Here is a 26,922-nt window from a genome sequence, read left to right on the forward strand (position 1 = left end):
CGGGGCGGCTCCGCGGCCTCTCCGCGCTCGGTCCCCGCGGAGCGGAGCCTCCGCCCGGGCAGGGCCCGCGGGCGGTGCCAGCCTGAACGCCGGGGCGAGGCCGAGCGCTGGCTGCGGCCGCTCCTGGAGCCCGTCCCGGCGCGGGGAGCAGCTCCGGGGCTGGCGGAGGTGACGGGCTCCGCTGCTCCGGCGGCGCCCCGAGGATCCCCGCGGTCCGGGGATGCCGCGGGAGGGGCGGCTGCCGGAGCCCGGCTGGCGCGGCCGGGTGCGGGTTTGGAGAGCAAACAGCGATAATCGGTTCAGATAGCTCCGACTCGTTAGGGAAGCGAGCTTGTTTGTTCAGGATCTGTGGTTACCGCGGTGGCCTCCGGAGCTCACCTTACAAGGTCTGATTACTGTGTCTCTTTTCTTACTACATAAACCTTTGCGAATACAACGGGGACTTATATAATCCTGTACCTGAAGGACCTAGACTGTTGTTATAAGGTCAGTCTTGCTGTAGCCTCCTGCTGGACTGTGCCGTGTTTTGTCCTCATTCTGTGACTGAAGTGGGCAGCCAGGGTGCCTGGTGGCTGCTGGTGGCCATGCCTGAATCAAAACCTGTGAATTGTCTGAGCCGTGGCTCAAGATAAGGAAGTTTACAAAATGATTGCAAAAATGGGGGTTGCTCCTTGAAGAAAGATCACCTCGTTTGTTTTTTTTTTTTTTTTTCCTTTTGCATGATAGCGATGCAGGATGGCTCTATAAACCTTTTGTCCCAGGAGTAATCAGTGCTTTTCCCACCCCTCTAACACCTGGTTTCTACACCAGATGCAGCATTGCAAAGCTCGGTAGCACAGACAGCTCAGTCTTGCTGGTGTAAGTTGGCTGCTGCATCACCAGGACCAAACTGTGCTGAGCCTACAGTAAGAGAGGTCTGGCTGTAGGATGGTCAGAGGGGCTCTCACAGCCTACAGGGAAGGATATTTTTGTGGTAAGTTGATAAGGGAACAGCCGGGAACGCGATGGAGCCGTGCTGCTGGGGGTTTTTTTGCCAGGAAGCACCGAAGTGGAGGAGCATCTTCCCTGACCCACCGGCGGGAGCTGCCCTGTCCCCTCCCTGCTCTGTCACCGTGCCTGGCCCGCTGGCCCTGCCGAGCTCTCCACAGTGGTGATGATGGATGCGCAAAGCAGCAATTTACTCTTCCCCTCCCTTAAAGGCAGGGGATGAACTCCAGCAGGGTATTCCTCGGGGGATATTGGGTTGTTGCAGTGCATCAGCAGCAGCTTTTGCAGCCTCTCTCCTCTGCCCTAGAGGTTGCTGAAGTGCACTGTAATGTCCTTTGGAGCTTGTTTGTAAACTTCTGCTGGATGCTTCTGAGATGTGGGCCTGTGTTCCAGGAACTGGCCGGCTGACACGTGCTGTGTTTGTGTGCAGTCACTCACTGCTGCATGTGGGGAATGGCCTCTGCTTGTTGCTCTCCTGTGTCTGGGCTTTTTTTTTTCCCTGGCTCCTATTTCCTTTCCTCAGAAAAAGTGAAAGCAGTCTGCAAGTCTTGTGAGGGCTAATTAAGAATTCATTAAGTTACTGGAATTAAAAATCTGTAGCTAATGAGCCAGTGAGGACACTATGCCAGGGTTTGTGACTGAGTGCTGACAGATAATATTCGAAGTCACAATGTAGGTTTTGAAGAATACAAGATGTGGAATGGAGTATGTTCTGTGGCTGTCCGAGGTTTGTGTCTCAGTCAAATTTCGTGGCTGATGCCTCTGCATATGCTGAAATTGGCACCTGATGGGCTCTGAGAGGCCAATGCAAGTGGTGGTTATAATTTTGGGCTTTAGTATACTTGTACTTACTGAGTCTGGAGTCACTGAGGGCTTGTGTTGACAAGGGGTGAGGAGGATTCAGTGGTGTTGGCAGGGAGTATCAATGAGGTGGTTTCAGCTGGGCTGTGCTTATCTCCATGTCCTGTGGCAGGAGCCTTGTACATGCATGAACTGGCAGAGCAGTGCAGCATAACAGCAGTGGAGGAACAGCTGGCTAGACCTGCATGAACCACAGTAACCAGCTCTGTTCTGGTGGCAGTTTCCCAAACCTGGTGTCTGTGGCTGGCTGTGCAGCTGCTGCCCTACTCCTTTGTGTTTCCAGGTGTGTGATGGATCTCATACCCATCACTTGCCAAGTCACAAGTCAGGCACCAGCTGCTTTCAGACAAAGCTGTATGATGCCTGCAGAATAAAAGTGAGTAAGTGTCTGGTACCAGACTGCAGTCACTGGGTTCCTCTGCTGGTGGCCTTTGCAGAATGAGCTCATGTCAAGGTGTTGACTCACTTCCAGTTACTGCACTGCTCTGGCCAACAAAGAAACCTTCCCTTGAGTTACCCCATGTGAGTAACTGCTATAGCTGCCTCTGTTTCCATAAATAATTGCTGGGGGAAGGGTGCAGTTGTCCTTAGCAAAGATGGGATATGTGCTACAGGTGATGGCCAAATACTCTCTGCTGAGTGTGAGAAAATACAGCTAAAAAATAACAGTTTCCAAGCACGTGGTGGGGAAAATGTGCCACTGTTAACTGTGTTTTCCCAAGGACTACTAAAGCATCTATTCCCTTTTGACTCTGTACTGCTCTGCCTTTAATGGTAATGTTTTGGAAACTCCTGGGATAAAGTAAATTGGTCTGTGGCAATGGTCAGAAAATTCTCTTGCAGACTAAGTGGTTTATACAGCGAAGAGAAAAAATCCTCACTCTGGGTGTTAATTGGGTACAGGAACTGCTTTCTTCTGTAGCTGTGGGGTGGCACGAGCTGCCTGGAGTGTTTAAGGGAAGGAAATACAAAAAAAATTTCCCTAGTAAAATCGGTTTGGTGTGAACTGGATGCTGTGTGGAGGTCCATCCCCAGCATGTAGCAGCGAGTAAGGAACTGACAGAACACTCAGCTGAACCATGAACAGTGTCCTGCTCTCGAGCTGAAATTGAGTAAAGCTGTCCCAGCCCAAGGGGCTGCCTTTGCAGAGCCCCTGCTTTGGCAAGAGGAGAGGGAGGACAATATCCCTGAGCTCTGGGATGAGCAGATGCAAGGGCTGGTGCAGTGGGTGCTCGGTGCTGTCTCATGACTGCTGGGGACAGCTCTTTGTCACACGCTGTTGTGCCTGGGCTGGGTCTGACAGCCCAGAGCTTTCCAGGCCAGCTGGTGCTTGTGGCAACCTGACAGTGTTTGTGTGCTCCAGGGAGTGTGGTTTGGAGGGATGAGTGCAGGGCTGCAGGCCAGGGACAGCTGTGGGCTAAGCCTTCCTAGACATCTGCCTCGATGTGTGGCCCTGCTTCCATCGCTCCCCTTGGCGCTCGGCTGTTCAGAAAGGCAGAGAATGAAGTTAATGCTTTGCTTGTCTGGTAGCTAAGGCTGGGCTGGATACTTGATACCAGGTTTTATTTAATGGGCTCTGCCATGTGGCTCATTCTGGCAGTGGGGTGGAAAAGGTGGGAAATGTCTTCCTATCTGTGCACAGTGTGGAAGTGCCACAGTGAGGAGTGGGGGGCTTGGCAGTCATTGACTTGCCAGTGTTCTGTTTGTGTGGAAGATGCCGTCCTCCCTTCTGGTTTTATGTGTTGCACTTCAGCAGCATTGAGGATCAGCTTCAGAGTTTTTTGGATTAGCATCTTTTTCTCATTTAATAGAGAAACAGCCACATGTCTTTGCCGTAGCTTTTTTCCTTAATGCTGGAGAGTCTTGTCCACTGATATTTCCGTGGCTCTGTGAGTTTCTTCTGTTCTAGAACCTGGGAAGACAGATTTCAAGCTGAAGCAGTGCTGCTGCTGCTGTGCAAGAGTAAAACTTCCCCTGGGAGGCGAAAGTGACACACTTCTTTGTCCTCATACAAAGCTTTCTCTTTAAGGAGAAAGCTTTTTACTTAAACAAACAAACAAAAAAACAACCACCACCATCTGTCTGCGAAGTGAGAGCAATTGAGAGCTTTGGGGCAGAAGGTGGTAATGTCTGAATGGAGTTACCAAACATGGGCTTTTTCTTTTAGCCTGGAAGGGGAATTTGATGAAGCTTCTAAGTCAGAGCAGCTGTGTCGATGTTAGCTTCAAACTGCTTTCTTTGGAGAGCTGGTATGTTATCAAGTCAGGAATCTGTCCTGAGGAGATCCCAGATGGGGCCTTGACACCATAAATGTACAAAGGCACTCAGTGGCACAAAAACTGCAGAAACAACTTAGTTCTGAAGAATGTGAGCCACAGATGGTAAACAGCCAAGAAAAGCAAGCAAGGGGTAAGACCAAGCTGTTCTCTACATGAGAAGGCTACATTGGTCTCAGATGTTTAGAAATTCTTGGTTTAAACTTCTGCAAACTTCGCTGTGGATAAATTCTGGTTTGAATGGCCTCTTGTAAATTAAAATCTACTTAATGCAGACATGTGAAAAATGCCTACATCCTAACTATAGTGTTTGGAGGCTAGTGGTAGGCCCTGGAGTTTGCCAAAGTGTGGTTCTTACCTAGGTGCCCTAATTCATTGCTGGGTGGTACTCCAGGACCCCTGGGTCTGTGCTGCAGGGACAGCAGCATTGCTTCTCAGTAAGAAGAGAATAATGACTCTTGAAATGCTTCCAGACAGTGGCCCTTGCTACTGAGCTGTGGGGACACTGGGTGTGAGGAGTGGATGGGGTTGTGCTGTGTTGTCAGCAGTTCTACATTGATACTCAGTCTCCCCGTGCTATTTTAAGGCTAAACCAGTCATGTTATTGAATGTGGACAATGAGGGAGAGGTTGCTTTGTTCCACACTAATCCCAGGACAGTCGTGCATCTGGGACTTGACCATTCAAGAGGTGCCCATGTAAAGAAATGCTCGGAGCTTTGTGACCAGCTGGTGAGGGGTAAGCTGAACTGGGAGGGTTCGTGTCTGCATCCCAGTTCCTGTAAACTCGAACAGCTGCAGAATAAACCTGTTGACCCTTGTGCTGAGAAGAAGTGGTGGGCCTGTGTGAATCCAGAAAGTACCTGGCTGGATGCCTGTGGGCAGGAAATGCAGTTGCTTGGACTGTCTGTTCTAGGGTTATGTGATAGGCATGAGCTGCTGCAGGCTGTGCTGTCACCCTTCTGTGAAGGTTCTGAACACTGGGCTCCCTTGCCTGGTGTCCCCCACGGTGTCACTGCTCGTGTTCTGGGGTTGTCCGTGTGGCACGCTGTGCACTTCCAGCTGGAACCGATTGGAGCTGGGGGTGGGAGTGAACCAAACCCTTGAACGTTTGATCTTTCGCGAGCCGGGGCACTGCTTTCCTCTCAGCGTTTCTGGAGTGCTGTGCTTCCCTCTTGCAGAGAGGATCAGATAGGCAATTGTAAGTGGTTTCAGCCTCAGACTTGACTCTGGTATTGATTCAGGCACACATATCTCTTAGATCTTGCCAGCACAGCTTAGCTTGCAGCCTGGGAGGAGAAGGGCAGGAGGGCTGCACACATGGCACTGATTCCAGCAGGATATTGCTGCAAGGTGAGGTATGTGGCACGCTGTCCTGCCAAGGTACAGCTGCTGCGCAGAAGTTGAAAAGGGGCAGCTAATGTGCTGTGAAGTGGCTGTGAGCTTGGGTAAGGGCGAAAATTCAGGGAGTGGACGCAGACCAGCACCGTAATGTGCTGCTGGTTTTCCAGGCTGTGGGTTTGACTTGCTGAAGGTTGAGATGGGGAGAAGAAGAAAGATACATTCAAAAACATAAGATACACAGTTTGCCCTATTTCAAAGACTGAGGTTCGTCCTGGAACTTGGACACTGTAGTTTCTTGCTAGCTGCCTCAGTTAATTGATTGTCAGATGATCCACTCAAGGACCAGCAAGCTGTTGAATAGTGGAACTTTTTAAACTGTGTTTACAAGTAGCTTTTGAAGGAATTGAGAGCTTTCCTGAACAGTTCATTCAGCTGCATCGTTCCTGTTTCCCTGGCACTGGTGTCTGTGGCCGTGCTGCTGTCCAGCTGTGCTGGTGTTCCTGGTCCCCTGGCTGTGAGGAGGGCAGGTGGCTGCAGGATGTTGCCTTCTGGGGAGGCTGCTGAAGGGGCAGGTCCTGTGTGCCCGCAGTGCCCACACAGGTCCAGCTCTGCCCTTCTGGCATGAGCAACAATAACACTAAATCTGAGGCTTTGTCTGGGTAACCTGATAGAGCCTGGTGTGACACGGAACTGGATTTGCAAGAGGCACGGCTTTGTGTGTCAACACCTTGGGCGGGAGGGACACCTGATGAGATTGCCTGGAAGGAGCAGTCGCCCACATCTGCAGCAGGGATTGTGCAACTGCCCTCTGCTCGCTCCAGAGCCAGGCTCTGTGTTACCTGGGGAGCTTGCCAAGCGTGCTGTGTCACCCCGGGATGGCAGAGACCTCCAGATGTTTGCCTGCAAGGAACTCCAGTGAATCTGCTGCTGGACTGGGTTTGTTCGTTTTGGAAGGAAATCTGTGCTGCTGGGTGCACTTGAATGCATACTTGGTGTGTGTATTTTTTCTATAAGGACTTTCTGCTGTACCTATTTTTTCCAGAAAGGAATTTGGCTGTGACTCATGAGGTGCCTTCCACGTTTGCCCCTTGGTGCAGGGATGTGGCTCTCAGGGCATGCTGGTGTTCCCTTCCAGGCAGAACAGCTCAGCCTCCTGCTGTGGCACAGCCACATGGCAGCACGTTATCCATGGGCTAAACAGAATTTCCACTGGCTGCACGCCGGGACATGGCAGCAGCCCCTGACTCAGCTGAGCAGGTTGGGCTTTAGGCCAGAGGTGTGGCAAGACTTTTGGGCTGCACCTAGGAACACACAAGAGTAAAACGAGATATGTGTCTTATCCTCTGCTGGACTGTGTTTTCTGGGATAAATATAGCAACACTTTTCTGTCTAAATGGAGAAGAATTGCGAATTTTGGTAAGAAACAAGAGTTGAGTGGCTTACGGAGCTTTAAGAGATTTCTTGAAGCAGGTGGGCCCTGGAGAGCAATGTGCTCTATGTTAGGACTGAGGACAAATCCCCCTGTGTATTTAAGATACGAGAATGGGGTTTAAGCTCATGGTCATTCAGGTGGAGAGGAAGGTATTGTAACCAGCACTTGTTCAGAGGCATGTGCTCTTACGTTATTTGGATTAGGCTGTCTTCAAACTTGGCAAAAACGCCAACCAATCCTCAGCCTAGACTGGTTTTGAAAGAATCCTTGGCCTCATGGGAATCTCCATTTCACGGTGCAAAACGGCACGGCAGTGATTGTATCAGCATAAAAGCCTTTTCAACAGGAAAACATTCAATATGCTCTTAAATCTTGTTTTGGCATATCTAAGAGGCCCACAGAACGGGTCTGTCACAGAAACGGTGTCTGGCCCAGGGTTGTGGTGCCAGAGAAGCCCTGGGGCCCAGGTGGACAGAGCAGATGGCCCAGCAGGTGGCAGGGTGGCAGCAAGGACAAGGTGGCTTTGCAGGTCCCTCAGTGGAACCCTATTTTGCCTGCAGGTCTGATAGAAGAGCTGGGCAGTCCAGTTATCCGTGCTTAGATGAATTCCTCCAGGGTGAATAGCTCCACAGCCAGCTTTGTCCAGTCTAGGATGGCATCCCCAGAGCACTGGAATTATCTGGAGGGGGGTTCAGTTTATGCTTTCACTGAATGTTAGCAGTAGTAGTGTCATGAGCTGACTGTGGGAATAAAACCACAAGGTGAGTTTAGTCTGGTGCGAGGTTTTAATGGAAGAAAAGGCTGTTGGATGTGGTGGCTTTGTTTGATGTTCCAGGCATTGGCTATTCCAGGCAGTTTACATCTATCCTGTGTTTGGGAGGTTGTGGTGCACTGAGTGGTAGGTGGCAGTGGCCTTCTCATTACTTTCCAACTGGTGTTTGCACACAGCAAATCCTGGCCAAGCCATCCAGCCTCCTCGAAAGGAGGAGTAAGAACTCCAGCAGCAGCCAAGAAACAGTTGAACATACTTTGACTGAGACTGAGCAGCCTCAGAAAAGACAGAAACCTACACACTGGAGACAGCAGCTGACTTAACTGGCTTATCTCTACTACTCTTGATCTCTAAACTTTGAAAAAGCAAGGCAGCTTCTCTTTTCTGCTTGGTCCTGAGTGCATTGAGTGCATCTTGCTTGAGAACAGATCTTCTGACTGTTTCTACAAGGCTTCTTCATCTCTATTTTTTAACTTCTATTAATCTGTTTCAAACCTGGTTTTCTAACTGGAAACTTTCCATTGATGTCATGGGAGCTTTCTGTGGCCCACATCAAATAGCTGCGTTCACCAGGAATTAAGTGACTCTACAAATGTTTATGTTAAACACTTATTTAGAAGGCATGTTGACTTATGAGGACCTGTGATGGCTGAGGTATGTTGGGAGGATAGGTTGGCTGCACAGCTTTTGTCTTGCCTTTGAACTCTGGAAGTCCTGGCAGCTGTTTAGTGCCTAGATAAGGGCTCAGGAGTACAGCTCACGAGCGTGTTTCATCACTGACTGTTGCACTCTTCCTTGTCTTTTACATTGGAGAGGTCTTCCAATGGGTCACCATAGTGGAAAGGACCCAGATGGCAAAGTCTGGATAGTCACAGCAGAAAGCTGTTGGCTTAATTACAGGTATGGAATTTTGTTGTTTTAGAGAGGAAACCCACAGTTTAGTCTGCTGAGAAGCCCTAGGGAGGGAAGGAAGGACATGCATGTTCTTCAGACTCTGCTTACTCAGGCTTCTGTGGTGGTGTCAGAGGGTTTGGGAGGTGGAAACAGAAGGGATAAAAACCATCTTAGCATTCCCTGTCACCACCAGCCAGACCTCAGACTCTGAGAAGTGGCCATGTCGTTCCTCCCGTGCAGGCGTTTGTGCCTTGGGGTGCGGCTGAGTGTTGGCACACTGGAGGTGGTGAGGAAGCCACTTTAAATATCACTTTATTTACAGAGTTCAAGCTTGTGAAGCTGTTGCTTAGGAATGAATTTCTGAGTGTGTCCCAGTAAGACTAAGGGACAAATTTCACCCTCTGCCACTTGAACCAGTAGTGAAGCTAGTGTGGACAATGCTGCAGTGCCTATCTTGGTCACTTTTTTTTGGCAAAAACATTTGTTCTGTATTACCACAACTGCTATTTCCAGGAAAAAGTTGCTCTGGGATATCTGGCCACCTTACAGTGCAGATGTCCTCTGAAAGCAGCATGTACATTCCTGCAGCCACAGTTTGGGTAAAGTGCTTTTATCCTCTTCATTTTGGCACTCTGCCTTTCAAATCTGATTTATCTCGTTGAGCTTTTACAGGGATAAAATTTCAAGCAGGCAGGCTAGAAGGGCTTCTTAAAATTGCTGCTTTGTGAAGCCTTTTGGTGGATGATTTAAGAAGCCAGCCAAAGCTTTTGGGTCACCCTGCCTGTCTCAAACCACCACAGCAATTTCCAGGGACCCTTTCAGGTGATGGTGAAAGCAAAACATTGCATCACGCTGAGACTGCACTCACAGCCAGCTCCAGTGACATGTGCAGTGTCTCTTCCTAATTATGGGATGTCCCAGGTCAATTATAGCTAAACACAGAGTCCAACCATGTCATTAAACTTTTTTGGCTAATGACAAGTCAGAAACCCAGTGAAGCATCATCCCGGCATGCTCTGCTGTGGGGAGTTGCTGAGTGTGTTCCAGTAAAGCTGGCAGTGTGAGCTGTCTCTTGTGCAATCTGTCTGCCAGGAATATCCTCTTAGTTCAGCATTCGAGAGCTGCTGGGCGATCCCTCGTTGCTGGTGTGTGTTCCTGGACGTGGAGGGCTCACCCTACTGAGCCTGCTGGTGGAGTGGTTTGCTGAATGTTGACAAAAGTCTGGGCACTGGTCTGTTCCATGTTTATCCAGCTCTTTCCTTGGGTTTTTGCTCCTATAGCCAATGTTTGAGTTACACAGCTTCTGGCAGCTGCCTCAGAAATGGGAGATGAGCACCACATCTTTCTAGAAGCTGGCAGTGGGCTGGGTCAGGCAGAGTGCACTGCGCCGGCTCCTCGATAGTTCCAAACAGTTTAAAGGTCACAAGGAGCAGCTTTCCATACTCCCTGCTATGCACTGGAAGGATCCATGCTTCACTTCTTCCACTGCAGAAGTGATGATACTGACTGGAGCCTCTGCAGAGAACAGCCTGTCCTGGGCAGACGAGAAATGTCAGTGCTGTTTGCTGTTCTCTGCTGGCTGGATTGCAAACCATTTATGCCCAGACATGCTGGAGGTGTTCTGCCATGGTGTGACTGCCTCCTTTTGTGGGAGATCTCTAGGAAACTGCTTTTTCTGTGGAGACTTGAGGGAGGGAAAGAGGAATTGGAAGCTAAAGCAGGGGTATTGTGGACTCGAGCAAGCTGAGGTACTGGGTGACCCTGGTATAGCAAGCTTGGATTTGTCTGGACTCTTCACCTCAATTGGCTGCTGCAGCAATTGGAGAAGAGAAATTGCATCTTCTGGCTATGTCGTTGGATTTGGAAAGGGGTTTTTCCACAGCTTTTGTTATGTTTAAGGGTGGTTGTTGTTCCCAGATTAAACTTGAATAGAAAACATAAGGCTGCTGCCAGCTTTCTGTCACAGACACCTTTTATCTTGCATTCATCTCTTCCAAGCAGATGCTGCTTTCATTTCTTCTACTTTTTTTTTTTTTTTTTTTTTTGCTACAAGACTAAAATTAACAGCCCTTTGATGTAGGGGAAGAAACTGTATTTCAAAGCAAAGTACCTAGTTAACTTTGATAATAAAACTGCTGTTTTTATCTTGAAGGTAATTCTGTGTTCCTTGGAAACAAATCTGAGAGTTGGAAGCTCCTGAACCCTGCTTGCTCTAAGTGAACATGCAGATCCCTCCTCACCTGGGAGCATCAGTGACTTCTTTTGGGGTGGGAGGTGTAGATGAAGCTGAGCTGCTTCAGGGGAAGCTGCACGTGGGAAAGGAGGTGCCAGACATTGGTGTCAGTGCACAGTGTTTGTGCAGGTTGTTTTCCTTCCAGCTGCAGCGTGTGGCTGAAGCTGTCAGGGGTGCCAGCCATGCAGCTCGAGGTGCAGCACAGCAGGAGCAAGGACCTGGGGAGAGCACAGCCCTTCCGACGCTGCGCCGTGGCAGCGAGGCAGTCTGCATCCTCTAGCCAGACAGAATTGTTTTTCCCAGCCCAGCCTGCCCTCCCCAGCCTTCCTGCCTTCAAAGACTCGTACTGAGCATGAGGTTCGTGTGAGCATCCAGCTTTTGGCTTTCATCTTTTCCACTTAAAAAGACGAGCGCTGTTCCTGCAATACTTCCTAAAGGGTGATGTGAGGGCTGTTTCCAAGGGGGATGTTGAGGCCTGCCTGTCCTCAGAGGGAGGACAGCTGGTGGATAAGGCTGAGCCACAGCCTTGCTTATGTAGCAGGTGACTTCAGGGAATGGGCAATTCCTAAACTTAAGCCATGGCTGGCTTGGCCAGTGGCCAGGGCATGGAAGAAAAGATGTTGTCATCATTTAGCACGTTGCAAGAGCTGTCTGATGCAGCAGAGGCACATCTGCTGTGCAGGTCATGGTGCAAGATCTCATTTGAGAGTAGGGGTGTGGGAAATACCTACTGGAACTACCAGACTCACTGAGGGAAACCATGGAAGGTGTTTTTGCCTATGGGCAAGTGCCACTGGAGAATCTGAGGCACTGGAGAATCTGACAGGCTCTGGGGTTCTTGCTTTAAGGAACCTGTCAGGACTGTGTGATGAGCTCCTGCTTTGGATGCATTGCAGGGGTGGTGACTTCTGAAAACATCCTTCTGCTAAGTGAACAGAATGGTTTCCTAAGCAGTACGAAGAAAGTCACTTCCTCAGTGACTCAGCTGTCTCCTCTTGTGAGGCTTTTGTCTTCAGTGGTGACACCCTCAGTCTCCACAGACCTCAGGACAGGAAAGACCTGAATCTGTAGTTTTAAAGTGTGAAAGATCCACAGGGGTCTTCATACACAAGGATGTAACTTCAGTCTCCTTTTTTTCAACGCTTAAGAAGCAGAGGATGAAGAGATCTGGGTAAGTATTATAGAGGAATGTTGAGTTTTTCCATGTGTCAAGGTAAGACCATAAGGCATGTGAACTGAATCTGTTTTTTGCTTCCTTAAATGTCAGGGACAAGGCAGGGTTTTGTGAGGAGGAACTGAGTGGTGTTCTGGGTATCAGAACCTGGGATTTCTTCCTCAGTAACAGGCAGTTCGTGGCATCCTCTGTGAATCCTGTTGTTCACCTTCACCTTTGCTCCAGCACTCTCCAGGTGATGTGCCAGGCTGAGAAGGGTGCAGCACTTGGATCTTTCCCTCTTACCAAGTGTCTCCTCCTCTCCTCTGTGGTAGGCTGGTGCTGCTGCTGCCCATCCAAACGGGGGAAATGCAGATCCAGGGAGGAGCTGTGCCAAAGCTTCCCAAGCTGAGCACCAGGGAAGCAGGGATGGAGCATAACTTCAGTTCTGCACCACGAGGCCCTGATTTTGCTGAATGTGCTGCTCTGCCCTCTGAATCAGAGCAGCATCCAGTTCCTGGTGCTGTAAGAATCTGCTTGGAGGGAGCAGAGACTCTGTTGCAATGGACCAAGAATGATTTGTTTCTAGTACAGAAACTATGCTTTCAACTATGCTTTTTCTGTAGTGATGAGCAGTACCAGACACTTGCACAACTTCCCCTCTGGCGGAGATGTATTTGATGTAAATACATGTGCTGAAGCTTCAGACACAATAAACGTATTTGAGGGTAACAGGCTGAGTAATCTGGTGCTTGGCAGCTGTTCTGTTGTGGGGATTTTTGCTTTACTGTTAGCAGTGCTTGTGACATCCTTAAATGAAAAAAGGAAGAGACAGTAACTGAACAACCTTAACATTAAAACAGCTCCGTCTACAAATGGTTTACCTGGGAGAAGGAATCCTGCTGGATCCTGTGTCTCCTGACAGAGTATATTATATTGCCTTTAGGAGTAGGGATTGAAATCCTAACAGTCCACTGTGGACGTTTTCAAGCCATCTGTTTGAGAAAGTCTCTTTGTTGTGCCCTGCTGTCACCTAGGAAGAAGACAGAAGGGGAGTTTTGGTAGGTGACTGCTGAGAACATGGATTTCTTTTAATGCAGCTGCTGCTAGCAAGAAGCTACAGTGTTTCATGAACTGTTTTTAGGGGAAAGCAGTGTTTTGTTAACAAAATTTTTGTCCTGATGGGTTGTGGCGTTGGCCAATCTCGCAGTTAGAGCCAAAAAAGTGCTTTTGATCCAGGAGTGGAAACTCTGGGCAGAGGTAGAAACATCAGTTTCATTCTTTCCACCCACTGCTCCCCTCCCCATCTCCTCATTATCAGACAAAACTAATGAATCTAGACACTTAAACAGAGATGAGGGATGGACAGTGGGCAGTGTAGGCTGCAAATTAAGTGGGGAAATAACAAAAAGCAGGGAGTTCTTGTGCAAGAGGGTGGCTTATTATGGATTATGTGGGCTTCTTTAATGCAAATAGTTCTGAACATAAACATTTACTATTTAAAATTTATAGTGGCTTAATTGTGGAGGAAATGCCTCTCTAAATGCAGCCTATCAAATGGCTCCAATGCTGGAGGGAAAAACACTGGGCAAGCATGGCAGCTGGACCAGGCCTTTCAAGTGTTTGGTTACAAAACTGGGGGGTTTGTATTTGCAATGTGCCAAGCGTAGATTTCAGCCTTAAAGGGTTGTGAGGCTTCTGGAAGCAGTGCTTGTTCACATGCAAAGTCTCAATAATGTGGGGAAAACCAGCTGAAGGTGGCAGGACGGGTAGAAAGGTGTAAGGAAGGTGAACCTCTGGACATGTGAGAAAGGGCTGCCTGTGACCTTTCTTCCTGCTGCTTATGTGACTTATATCTGATGGCACTTAGTCTGCAAGCAGCTTATGGACACATCTCTTGAGTGCATGTAAAGAAACTGGAGCTGTCAAAAGTCTGTGCCTTTTGCACTGTGTACAGGTGCTGTCTCTGCTCAGGCTGAGCTGCCAAAGCACGGCTGTTCTGCTGTTTCCTCCAAAAGAATCTCTCTGTCCCCAACTCCTGCACTGACAGCAAGGGATGTCTGCAGTTCACTGTGTGTATTGTGAGCCTGGGAGCCTCAGGTGAATGGCTGGGCTGCAGGGTGACCTGGCTGACACCCGAGCAGGTGGCAATCTTTCTTGTGGCACCAAGCATGATTCAGATGCTAAACTGGAACCCAAGTTCATCTGGTCGGTCTGGTAGGTAACAGCTGCCTGTAAACACTTGCTACAACGCAGTTTAAAGTTGCTTCTGGAAAATAGCACTTCACCACTTGGCTGCAAAAAGATATTCTAGACCAGCAGGAAGCTGGAGAGGAGCAAAGGGGGAGAGGTGTAAGGAAGGTCAGTGCTGCAGCTGCAAAGGGGGACATGGGAAGGGACTCTGGCTGGATTTCTCAGTGTTTAGCTGTGATGCAGAGCTGTCACTTCAGTGTGGCATGGTAAACCCGGGGCTCCATCCTGCCTGGTGCGAGAAGAGCTTCACTTGCTGGGTTTCTGGCCTGTTCACCAGCTGCTCACAGTGAATACACTACCATGGCTTCTTTCAGGCCCCATGGCCAACTTAACAACCCTTCTTATGCCACATAATGCTGCTCACTCTGCAGCCCAGGGGTCAGTGTGTCTGTGTGGAAGAGTTCTGCAGTGTTCAGGACGTGTGTTTGGAGTTAATTCCTGTTGTACAACCAACATGCTGAAAAAAGGGCAAATGGCTTACGTCCTTTTAACATCTGTGGGTTCCAGTACCAGTAAATGAACTGTTTGCAGCCAGAGTCCCCTTGTCCTGACTCGGGCTGTAAAGGCCACAGACTATGAGTAAGTGTGGAAAGGAAATGGACACATCAGAGCAGGGTAAGGAGCAACTGTGCTGCTGGTGATGCAGAGATCTGGACTCAGCAGCAGCAATGGTTTAACCTATATAGCTTCCTAATGCTGCTGCTGTCCTCAGAATAGCCAGGACAAAACTTCTGCAAGGTAGCTTTGGAAAAGCGACAAAAGAACTGTTTGAGAGTACTGGCCTAAGTGGGTTGACCATAGGGAGCTGGACTAGCAGTTCCTCGTGCCGAGAACATAGGTGTTGCAGGCAAATGACTGCAGTCTGCCTCTGAGAAGCTGCTTTAAAGTGAGTCTTGTTTGTGCCTGGGCTTTAACATGCAGTTGACATTCGTAAGTTACCTTATGCAGAGCTGGAAAGAGCCTAATGACCTTTGAAACATCCACTAAACTTCCTCTGTGAGGAAACCCAGCCTGAGTTCACTTGTTTCATTTAGAGAAGTGCCTTTTCTCTGCAACCAAAATTGCTGCTTGTGACCTGCCTTTAATGGGAGGGAAGATCTCTGGCAGGAACTTCTGGAACTCCTTCTGAGGTACTTCCATCATTACAAATACTTTGCAAAGTAAACTCTCTCCTGTTGCTTAGAATTGTTTTCTGCCAGATTATGCAGCACTGTAGTTAACAGGAGCTGTTCCATGTGGACAGTGGAAATTTGTTAAAGTTGGTGTCTAGTAAGTGGCTTGGTTGAGGATGGGTGGTGGTTGTTACTTCGGGTTTTAGTTTACTCAGATGTGCTGCTCCGAGTAACCTCAGTGCTTTGTTTTGGACAACCAGACACTGGAGAGATGGTGTAAGAGGGCATGATGCCTTCAGCATGGCAAAAATAGCTAGAAAACTTCAGCAGAAGCTGCCTGAATCATTCCACGGCGAGGAGTGAGAGCGAGCTGTGCTCACACCGACAAGCTGATGCTCAGTCCTTGCAAGTCCTAACAGTGCCGTACAAGGACCTGGCTTCCACGGGCAGGAGCCTTTCCTGTAGGTCTGAGGGTGGGCTGGCGTGTGCCAGCTGCCTCCTGTGGGGACGGCAGAGCCCTTGGTGCTGCTCAGGGGATGGATGGGGCTGTTTGCTCAGCAGGGCAGGCATTGCCCTTGAAGTCCAGGCAAGTCAAGCGCTGCCAAACACCAAGTGACTTGTTCCCCCCATCCCTGACACATCTCGAGCACAGTGACTTGTCAGGGGCCTCTTACTCTGCTGGAAGATTTTCCTTTTTGCTGTTTGCTGGGACGCGTGCCACCTTTCTTAATTCTTCCTTGCCCAAGCTCTCGTGATCTGTGACTGCAGTTTCACTTTCTGCGGCGGCCACGGAGCCCTGCCAGCAGCCAAACCTGCTGAGCCAAGCTGCTGCTGCTCCTCAGGAGGTGGGGGTGAGCAAGTTGCCCCTGTGGCAACCTTCTCCATGTGGGGCAAGGCGGCCGTGAGGCTGCCAAAACCATTGCTATGCAACGAGGGTTGTCTGCCCAGTCCTGATCTAAGCAAAGTTGCAACACTCCGAAACTCACCCTGACCATGTTGTTGGGGCAGTTGTTCCTGTCATCTCTGCTGTAGCTGCTTGGTCTGTGCTAACACAGCACTGGAGAGCTCCAACAGCAGAGGTGAGCTTGCTTTTTCCCAGGGTTTGATCGGAGTTTCATGGGTGGGAAGGGTGCTGAGGCCAGAGTGCTGGTGAAGGGATTGCATCAGCACTGGGCTGGATGTCACAGCCTGCCTGCCCGGGTTCTGCAGCAGGCAGAAGTACACAGTGCAGGCCACCCACTGCTTCTGATGCTGAGAGCTAACACCAGGGAAAATCGAGTGTCCTGGTTCTTTGGGGCTGAAGTTTGGATGCTGTTAGAGGCACATGAGTTCTCCCCTCTTCGAGATGCGTTGTAGCATTGCTGATCCACCTTGGCTTTTAGTTTGGTTACACAGAATATCTCCGTGATCAAGGGATCTGTTCTCAGCCCCACCAGGGGAGGAAGGGGAAATCTCTGCTGTGGAATCCGTTCTAAAGAAGGGAAAGCACAGTGAAGGGTGTTCGTGGGGTTTCTGACGTGCTGGCTGTGCACATACCTACCTGCTAGCAGGTTACCTGGCAGACTGGGAGTTGTGTGGCTCCCTTGGCTATTGGCTTGCAGGATGAACATTCAGCCCAAGAAAATTAACCAAGTTCTCCTTACGCTTTTCTAGCAAAATCATGGAAACATGAGCAAAAACGCAGTGGGATTTTTAGTCTCGTTCATTGGTACTGTCTGGAATCCTTTAGTTCTAAAGCCGTTAGCAAGTCAATGACCGTGTCCAGTATATGTATTTTCTTTTCTTCTCCTGAGGTGTGTTCCAGGCTGGAAATCTCTAGAGTAGGGCTCTGATTCATTGTCTGTAGAGCACCCAGAGCCTGTGAGGTGTTTAAAAGTTTGGTCTCTTATCTGTAGAAGTACACCTAATGAATATTTGGGAAGGAAATAAAGCCACAGTAAACTGATGCGAAGAAATAAATTAAAAGTGGATAGGAATCAAGGAGTTGAGGATCCTTCATGTGTTCCTGTTGATGCTCCAGACAAGTGTCCTGTAGGTGCAGAGCAAGGGAGGACCTGTGAGGAGCCATGAGTGTCTGAACTGCAAAGAGAAGCTGGACACCAACTCTGCTCTGCCATGTACAATAGCTTACTTGCAGAGCTGTGTTCTCCCTATTTTAACAGCAGGACTTTGCCTTCCATTTAAATGTCTTTGCTGTCTCCTGCCTTGATCTATTTGCAGCAAGCAGTTGTTTTGGAACCTGGCATATCCTCCTAGTATGGCAAACTGACTGCTTGCTCTGAACAGCTAAATGGAAGGGAGGTCCAATTCTCACTGAAAATAGCAGTGAATGCTTTCCTCTGAGACACCCTTAGAATTTCATTCCACAGTTTTCAAGCCCAGAAGGTTAACAATAGAACTGAAAATAGCATGGGAGCAGAACTGAGCATCATGGGGATGAGCTTGTGTTGGTAAAGCAGAGTTGCAGCAAGCCTGAGCTGTTGATAAGATCGATAAAAGCACTTTCAGTGTTTACATTTGTATTTAAACCTGTAGCAGTTCAAAGGTTTTGAAGCAGCTCCTTCCCCAGCATATCTTTTCATTTATGGCTGGCTGTGTCTCATATCAAGCTGCCCAGGGCATTAATCCATTAATTTAACAGGAGAAGCCTTTCTGTCTCTCTCCTGCTGCGGGAAAGTGCCTGTATTGTCTTGTGCATGAAGAGGCTTTTCCTTGTAAAAAATGAGGGCGTAATTGTGTTCCTGACTGCAGGGCAAGGTGCCACTCTGCAGTTCTAGACCAGACTGGTGCCAGGAACAGCAGAGCCAGCTGTGGGCAGGAGTTATTGCCTTGCCCTAATAAGGAGCTGTGTTGCACTTAAGTCTTGGCACAGGGTGCTCAGTACCCAACCTGCTCTCACTCCGATTGACCCCTTTGCTTCAGTCTTTTTCCTTCCTTTCTCCTTTCTCTTTATTCTGGCCATTGTCTTTCATCTGCTGTTAGCAGTCTGCCTGGGGAAGTCCTAACCAATGGAAGTGATGAGTGGTGCTGGTGTTCAGAAATCTGCCCCTGGAGGAGAGCAGGCAGTGAGGGCTGTCCTGCCCCATGGGCTTCAGGAGTCCCTGCTGTCTTTCACTGGGGTGATTCCCTTTCTGCTGCAGCAGCCTCAGAGAAATATGATGAAGCTTGTGTTGGCAAAAGGCAAAAAGCCATAATGAACAAGGCATTGTTTTGCTAATGAAGAGCACAATCCTATTCCCTTACTTGTCCTGAGTATTTTGTGCTTCAAAGAGGTCTGCAACAGCACTCCTGCAGTCTGCTTTGTTTTGGTTCTTGTTTCCTATGCTGTGTTCTCACATGTACTGCACAGGAAATCTCTGCCTCTCCTCTCTCTGCCAATGTTTTGTTCCCTTATCCTAATCAAAATTCCGACGCTGAATTTGCCTATGGACTTCCACGTGTGCCTTGCCAGTCCCTTGTTGACAGGTTTTGTCCATGTGCCGCAGGCCTTGGAATGCCAGGGATTTCACCTGGTGCTTTCTGCAGAGCACCACATGTTCTGTCTCAGCAGCCTGATGGGTTTTATCCCAGCCTGAGCAACCAGCTTACACTGAAGCTTTGCAAAAATTATTGCTTTGGGTCAGCATTAATGTGCCTCTCCCAGGGAAGCTCAGCTCATGTCTGTTTTGGCTTGTTCTTTGGATCCCTTGGTTTGAGATGTTGCTGTTCCTTAGGCTTGCAGAGCAAGGAAGCCTGTGCCCTTTGGGGCTGAAGTGCCTGTGAGTCATGGAAACACGTGGGCCCAGGCATGAGCTGTGGGGCACAGCAGCCAAATCATGTGCCGTGGGAGGATATGCACTGGCATCCACTGACTGCCCTCCCTCAGCTGGTTTTGCTGTTCCTTGCTTGTTTTCAGCTGTTGACCAGCTGGCTAACATGGTTCAGGATTTGTTTTGATGTTGTGGATGGTATTTATTTGACTTCCAGGATGTCATGGTCATCTCAGCAGCTGATAACATGATTGGGCCTATTTAAATGGCATCTTCTGCCTGGCAGTGCCCAACATCTGAGGTCCCTGAAAAGTTTGAAATAGCTGTACTGCAGCCTGTGCATTGGGATGTGGCTTTTAAAGAATCTCAGGATTTTCCTCTCTGTCCATGATTAAATAAAAAGTGGGTAAGGAAAGAAAAAGTAGTCTTATCTCTTGTTACTTGAGAATTGGGATTTAACTCACTGTTCCAATGGCATACCTTGGACTAGTAGTAAAGACCTGTAGGGAAGCTGCTGAACTGATCACTAACCCAGACCATACGTGAGCCTTCCCTGCTCACCTTCTAGCTGAAGCCTTGCTGATGTCCAGTAATCTTATTTTTAAACCAGATCTGATTCATGCTCTATTTTCTATGCCAGATGAGGTCCTTGGTTGTGAGTAAGTGTTGTGACTGTAGCTGGCAGGAGCGCTGCATGATTGCCTCACTTCAGGAAATGTTAAAATAACACTTTTTTTTCTTAGAAAGCTCATTTGCACCCCTCCCACTTCTAATTCTCCTAATAGCTGCCCCCAGTTTGGCAGCTGTCTGACAGAGGGTTGTTTGTGTTGCTGAGTGAGAGCAGAGACACTTCAGTGGATGCAGTGCTGGAGGAGAGGTGCACAGAGTGAGCAAGTATCTCTAGCCAAGCTGGCTTAAACGTTTCAGAGGTTTCTCTGCAATCTGGAAGGAAAACTGCTAAACTGTGAGAAGAATCTTGCTCCTCCCCCTGGATTCTGCAGCTGAAACTAGGGAATTTTTTTCCTCTTGGAGAAGCGAAGCTGTCCCAACCGAAGCTGCTCACTTGAGACAAACCAGGCAGCAGGTTTATCTGCTCTGTGGCTGCAGGGGTTCAGAGGGGCCAAGAGCTGCTGGAATGAGTGTCCCCCCAAGGCTGGACCCAGCAGCTTTTGTCTGTTGTTTTAGACTTGCAGTCAGGCCTCCAAGGTACTCAGCAAAGCTTTAGTTGAAGAGAATTATCTCCTCAACCCTGTATCAATGGCTGCTTTGGCAGCTGATCTGTGCAACCCTTCCTGCTGGTGGAAAGGAAGCACGCGTTTTTGGGATAAACAGATGAACCTGCGCTCTGTGAATGTGGCATACAAGGCTGAACGTGCTAATGTTTAACTGGTCTCTTGTTTTTCTTTCCATCCATTAGGCAATACTGAGTGGTGCACATCTTGACAAAGTCTCCTGGCAACCTTTTCTGCAGGGCTGAATGACAGCAGAAGCTGCCAGGTAAATTGATGAGCCTATAAAGAGGCGAAATCAGGACACACAATGGGTCAGAAGGTCACAGGTGGGATAAAGACTGTGGATATGAGGGACCCTGTATACAGGCCATTGAAACAGGAGCTCCAAGGACTGGACTACAGCAAACCCACCCGGCTGGACCTGCTGCTGGACATGCCTCCGGTGTCCTACGAAGTGCAGCTGCTGCACTCGTGGAACAACGACGATCGCTCGCTGAACGTGTTTGTGAAAGAGGACGACAAACTGATATTTCACCGGCATCCGGTGGCCCAGAGCACAGATGCCATCAGGGGCAAGGTGGGGTACACGCGGGGACTGCACGTGTGGCAGATCACGTGGGCCATGCGCCAGCGGGGCACCCACGCCGTGGTCGGGGTGGCCACGGCAGAGGCCCCCCTGCACTCCGTGGGGTACACGACGCTCGTGGGGAACAACCACGAGTCCTGGGGCTGGGACCTCGGGCGCAACAGACTCTACCACGACGGCAAGAACCAGCCCAGCAAAACCTACCCTGCCTTCCTAGAACCGGACGAGACTTTCATCGTGCCCGACTCCTTCCTGGTGGTTCTGGACATGGATGACGGGACACTGAGCTTCATTGTGGATGGGCAGTACATGGGGGTTGCCTTTCGAGGACTCAAAGGGAAAAAACTGTACCCGGTGGTGAGCGCAGTGTGGGGCCACTGTGAAATACGGATGTGCTACTTGAACGGACTTGACCGTGAGTATGACTCCTGTGCTGGTTCTGGCAGCACAGGCCTGTGGCTGCCCTTGCTGGGCCATCCTGGGGAGGGTTTTCCTCTTTCTAGAGAGGTGAGGATTCGTGTCAGCAGAATGCTCGATGGCAAATACATAATACTTACCTGACTGCACACATGTTCTGTCACCAGGGCACTGCAGGGAGCAGGCAGGGCTTGGGGAGGTGGGGTGGTGGGAGAAGGTGATGCCAGTTGTCCAACTAGAGATGGGGAACCTTGTATTGCTACCAAAAGAGCAGCAGGAACATTCTTCTGACAGTTGCACCACTGGCACTGGAATCCTGGTGTCTCTTTACAGAAAACAGTCTCTGAGACAATCCCCTTCCTTAAGTGGGTAATGAAGGGATATTTAAAATCCCTTGCAGGCAAGAATGGGAAAATCTCTCCCTATCTAAGAAAATGGGAATGTTTTTCATCTTTCAGAAGAGTAGCTCCCTTCCCTGCTTCTCTCAGAGCAGGGTGTGCTCGTTTCTGTCAAGGGGCTGGATACTGTAGTCAGCCCAGCTTGCATGCCAGGCCTTTTACTAACAGGCACATCAATCTCTAGCTAAGCTTAGTAAGAAATTTGGCTGTCCAAATGTGCTAAAGTCTGTTATCTCTCATAGTCAGAAGTTCCCATGGGGCCAGACTGTGACTCAGTCCTCTGGGTAGGGTGGAGGAGAGAGGTGAAGGAAATGGATTAAAATCTGGATTTATGTTGCTAGTGAAATAAATTTGGCAGTATCGGTATGAAGAGTAGTTTCCCCTGCATTCCAGAACAGTGTCTGCCCAAGGGCTGTAGCAAGTTGGGCTCTTCTGTTTGTGCTGGAGGTGTCCTGATGCTGGCCCAGCTCTGGTAAACCCTGACACTGGGGTGCAACAAAGCTGAAAAACTGAACTGTCAGAATAACCAGGAGAGCCTTGCAAAGGGGCAGGAGCAAAATCTGCAAGTGCTTTGAGAAATACACTTCAGCTCTGCAAGACCAAACAGAGAGCTCTTGGCAGAGCATTTTCTCACCCAAAGAAAGCCCAGCTCTTTCTGCCACAACATCTTAAAGAATGTCAGCAGCTCCAGGAACCAGGTTTTGCTGGAGGGTCAAAGCCAAAACCTGCAGCTCCACTCAAAGCCAGCAAGTCTGTGGAATTGCTGGCACAGAGCTGCACTTAGCAAGGAAACGGCCACCTCCAGGACTGGATTTGGTTGTAATGTGCTCTCAGCTAAGGAGTGAATTGTGGGCACCAGGCCAGCAATGACGGGATGCTGTTTTGGCACAGATAGAAAGAAGGTGTCTGGCTCTAACCACTTCTGAGCATTCAATGGCAACACTGTCCAGTGATTGTAGTGCTTGTGAATGGAAGGAGGTCAGATGTGTGTGTGCTTTCTCTTCTGGTCTCCTGTCAGATGGGGTTATCAGTGCAAACTAGACGAGGACAAATCTTGATCTCTCTGGAAGATCCTCTCCTTTTAAGGCCACTAAACTGAAATGTATTTGTTCTGTGAGTATCTGAAGGCTCTGAAGGTCAGGGCCCTTGTCCCCTGGGATGCTGGCTGGGCAGTGCCTCTGTCCCACCTATCTCTGTGCAGAGCAGGCGGAATTGGGGCAGACTTTGAATGCAGCGAGTTTGTGCCCCAGTGGTTTAAGAATAAGCTACACTGGGAAGTGCCAAAGGAGTGCTGCCAGTAATGGGCCTCTTTGGCAGTGTCACAGCCAGAGCAGAGAGGTGCAGCCTGCTGCAGGAACCTGTCCCTGTGCAAGAGGCAGCACAGATCCTGAAATGGGTCATGAGCGGCCAGGCCAGAGCTGAGTGCAGCCGTGCCTTCCTTGTGGCACAGAACGTGTGTGGTAAATGGTGGTGCTTGGGGAGCTGTATGAACAGTCAGATTAATTTGGCATGTAGCAGTAGAAGCTGGAGCTGTAGGCATCTATCAAAGTTACTAAAAACTGCAGCTTCTCAGCCAAACTCATTCCGTGCTCGTGGGTGCTTTTAGGTGTCTGTGTTCAGCCCAAGTAAAGGAAGCTTTCTAAAGGTGCAGGCAGAGCCTTCAGGCTGTAGAAGGATGTCCAGTTATCTGGTTGGGGATGTCTGTCAGCCCTCTCTGGGGGCAGGACAAACCCCTCAGGCTTGAGCAGCACGGGGTGTCAAGGTGAGCTGTGACAGGTTCAGCAGCGGGGGCTGTGAGGAACTAATGTGTATCTTCCTTGTGTGCAGCTGGGATGTGTTAGCTCTGGCTTTGACCTCAGTCCCCTCCGTGTGTGAATGACTCCTCAGCAGCAAAGGGCCCCCTGTGCCATTCCTGAAAAACTTGTAGTGTCTTGTTCAGGGTTTTAAGTACAGGATGCAGAAAAAGATAGCCAAAGGCTTGTATCCTTCCCGGATCTGTGACACAGGAGGGAATCCTCTAGTGGAAAATGTCACGGTGCAAGTAGAAACATGAAGCTTTGACAGATGGCTTTGTTTTTCATGGGAACTATGCAGTATAAATGGAGGGGTTGACAGCTGTTACCCTCCTATATGAGATAAATCATGGTGCTTCTGGGTACCCAGACCACATGATGCTCTGGCTGCTGCAGTCTTTTGCTTCAGTGACTCTTACAAAAGTTTCTGGACACTGCAGTAAGAGGCACGAGCTAGAAGATGTGTTCTGACTGGAATGAATGGTATTGTAGAGGAGGAACTTCCAGCTGGTATTCTAGGATTGTTTCATTCCCACATGTACGGCTTAAATAACCTACAGAAACCTCATGCTCTGTTGGTGTATTTGATGAGCTGAAGCTGCTGAATGGCTTAGGTCCTGCAGGCATGCCAGGCATTCCCTTCTCTTGCTCAGTCTTTCCTGGGGGATTTGTAGAAGCAGCAGAGTGAACGTGTGCCTTGTGGGCTGGGCTGTTAATGTCTTGGGTCTCTCTTCCCAGCTGAACCACTGCCTCTGATGGACTTGTGCCGGCGAGCCGTGAGGCTTGCCCTGGGCAAGGACAGACTGACTGAGATCCCCACCCTGCCCCTGCCAGCCTCCCTCAAGAGTTACCTGCTCTACCAATGACCCTCGTGCTCCAGGACAGAGGTGGAACCAAGGCAATGGATCGGAGCCGACCCGCGGAGCACTGGGCTCTCCGCCCTCGTGTCATCCCCGCTGTTGGAGCTCCTCGGCCAAAGCATTCCTGCCACTGCTTCAGCCTCCATGTGCCCTCACTGGCGAGCTCTCAAGTAATCCTTGTTTCACAACTGAGTGCTTTGTTCCTTGGAAGTCACTTCCCCAGCACACTTACAAAAGGAACATTTACAGAGGCTCTGTGCTTCCCTGCTCCTCCTGAGAAAAGGCTGTGCTGCATCCTTGGGGTTCGAGGGCCTCGGAGTGAATGATTTTTCTGTGTCAGCTAAAGGGAAGGATGATAATAAAAGAATAAAAACATAATCTGGGGAAAGAGGAAGCATTAGGAATAGGAATGTTAAGACCAGGTCCTAAGAATGGAAAGGCTCGGGATAGCCAGCAGAGTTGGAAAGAGTCTACAATGCCACAAAGAATTAATTGATGAGCTTTTAAAAGCCAAAAAATAAAAAGTACAACCCCAAGCCCTGGAACACCAAAACCAAGAGCCCTTCCAGCAGGACACTTCTTGATTTGGAGAAGGTGGTTATGTTGCTGATGTCTGTATCTGTGCTGGGACTTCTCACCTTGCTCTATTGCTGTTTCACGGGTTGTGACTCCTGCTTTCTTGTTTAGCACCATTGCTTCTCCTGCTCCATTCTCTGCTCTGCCTCCTCCTGACTCAGTCAATTTTGCAGTCAGGCTGTGTCTCCACATGCCTCCTTCCCAACTGAAACCTGCAGCTTTAGGTCTGGGATTCCTGGCTGATGTGGGAACAGGGAAGGACAAACTTGTGCAATAGGGTGAGCCCATCTGCATGAGCTTTGTCACACAGCTGCAGGTCCTGTCCCCTGAGCTCTGCCCCTGTTCCATGCTGGGGCTTTAGAGAAACATTCATGTTTCTCTAATGGCACTGCTAGGGAATTCTCTTCTTGGATAAGCTGCTTAAATTCATCCAGACCAGGCTTTGTGCTGTCATAGACCAGCTTAATCTCCACTTAGCTCTGCAGCAGGAATGGTTCTCTGTGCCCTGCTGCAGGTGGGAGCTTGTCCCAGAGCAGTGGCCACGGTGTGGCTGCAGAAATGCCTTCAGCAGGCAGGTGAGCAGCCCAGGAGGGGATTGCTGCAGGGTGGAACTTGGGAGGATTTAGCAGAGAGTGGGGGTGATCTTCAGGCACAGCAAGAAGAAACTGAACCTCTCCAGAGCTGGGGAGCAGGAGAGAACTGCAATAAACAGGACAAGCAATTCAGGCAAAATCAGCACATCCCAAATAGATCCTCAGTAGCCAAGTAAAGAGGATGACACTCCTTTATTAGCAGGAGCTGCTCTCTTGACCTCTCCACAGGTTACTATGCTGCCTTTCTGGGGTTATTTTGCACATTTCTTGGTGTTTTTTTCTTGAAAAATGTTTGTGTGATTGTTTTGGGTTTGTTTTTTTTTTTTTTTTTTTTTTTTTTTTTTAAACCTTTTTGTTTTTTTTTTTTGGATTTTTTTTTTTTTTTTTTTTTTTTGCTTTTGAGTTACCCCTTCAGTTTTGTGTAGGTACAAATGAGTTTAGTTGTTGAAAATGTTAATATATATATTTGTGATGTATGTATAAGAACATGTTTTAAACAGCTGCTGTAGGGTACCTTTTTGAAAATAAACTACTTGCATAGTATATTTTTTAAAGCACAGAGTTGGTGCCAAGACTGGGTGGGGTGTGATGTGCCCCTTTTTTATTCTAATATTATATGACTTTTTTTCAATGTAGGGGTTTGTACTAGTTTCTGTTGCAGGGTGGGACACAAAATTCAGTGTGTGTGGAGCCCTACTTGGTTGCCTTCAACTTGAACCAGTGTCTTCCAGAACTCCAGGGAGGTAGCTGTGTTCTCCCTACTCCTAATGCTCCTTGTGCTCCCTTGTTACCATCTCTCCTCACTTCACCAGGACATTACTTTGTACAGTTTAAAATTCTTTCTATTTTATGACTGTAGATAATACTCAGTAACCTAATAAACTTTATTAAATATTACTTGGTGATGGGTTTTATTTGCATGAAATGATCAGATTTCTTTATCCTTTGTTTCTACATGAGCAGTGAGCTTATTCCCAGGAAGCCTGCCCAGACAGGCAAAGCAGGGGCTGTCATGGCCTTATCTCTGCTTGGAGGAATAACAATTTAAAGCTGGCATCTAAAAGGTGTGTACAGACAGAGGGCAGGCTGCAGCTGTGGGTACAGGGTGGTGAGGTGTGGTAACCTGTGCACAGCTGCCCCTACAGCCTCAGAGATGGAGCTCAGTCTAATCTGTGATGAGGCAGCCTCGGGTTCCTGCTGTAACTGGGTTTATAGCTGATTTTACAGCTGCTTGCTGGTTGTGCCTCCAGTCACCGACCTGTGCAATACAGAGGTGCTCCCACGTTGTGCCAGCAGTGAGGTTAAGCCTCCAAAGTGACTGGAAGTGTGGTGGTGATGAGGTACTTTTGTCCATGATGGTGAAGGCTTTAAGTCCTCCTCCTGTCCACACACTTTTCTGTCTT

At 49.1% G+C, this 26,922-nt stretch overlaps 1 protein-coding gene across 4 annotated transcripts; it reads left to right on the plus strand.

Annotated features, from left to right (window-relative positions):
• Positions 1-172: 172 nt before the first annotated feature.
• SPSB1 (splA/ryanodine receptor domain and SOCS box containing 1) lies at positions 173-26,416 on the plus strand. Of its 4 annotated transcripts, none has more exons than XM_042032164.1 (3): positions 173-386; positions 20,482-21,297; positions 24,229-26,416. In XM_042032164.1, exons 2-3 carry the CDS (start codon positions 20,604-20,606, stop codon positions 24,354-24,356), a joined length of 822 nt encoding a protein of 273 aa, XP_041888098.1. In that variant the 5' UTR covers positions 173-386; positions 20,482-20,603; the 3' UTR covers positions 24,357-26,416. The 4 variants fall into 4 exon arrangements, with proteins under 4 accessions (XP_041888098.1, XP_041888099.1, XP_041888101.1 ...); XM_042032165.1 differs by lacking the exon at positions 173-386 and adding an exon at positions 10,629-11,968; XM_042032167.1 differs by lacking the exon at positions 173-386 and adding an exon at positions 11,989-16,394.
• The last annotated feature ends 506 nt before the right edge of the window (positions 26,417-26,922 follow it).

This window comes from Corvus kubaryi, unplaced genomic scaffold (assembly GCF_017639235.1).
Source record: "Corvus kubaryi isolate FWS band 111438036 unplaced genomic scaffold, C.kubaryi_AGA036_p1.0 37352, whole genome shotgun sequence".
Taxonomy (NCBI): Eukaryota; Metazoa; Chordata; class Aves; order Passeriformes; family Corvidae; genus Corvus; species Corvus kubaryi.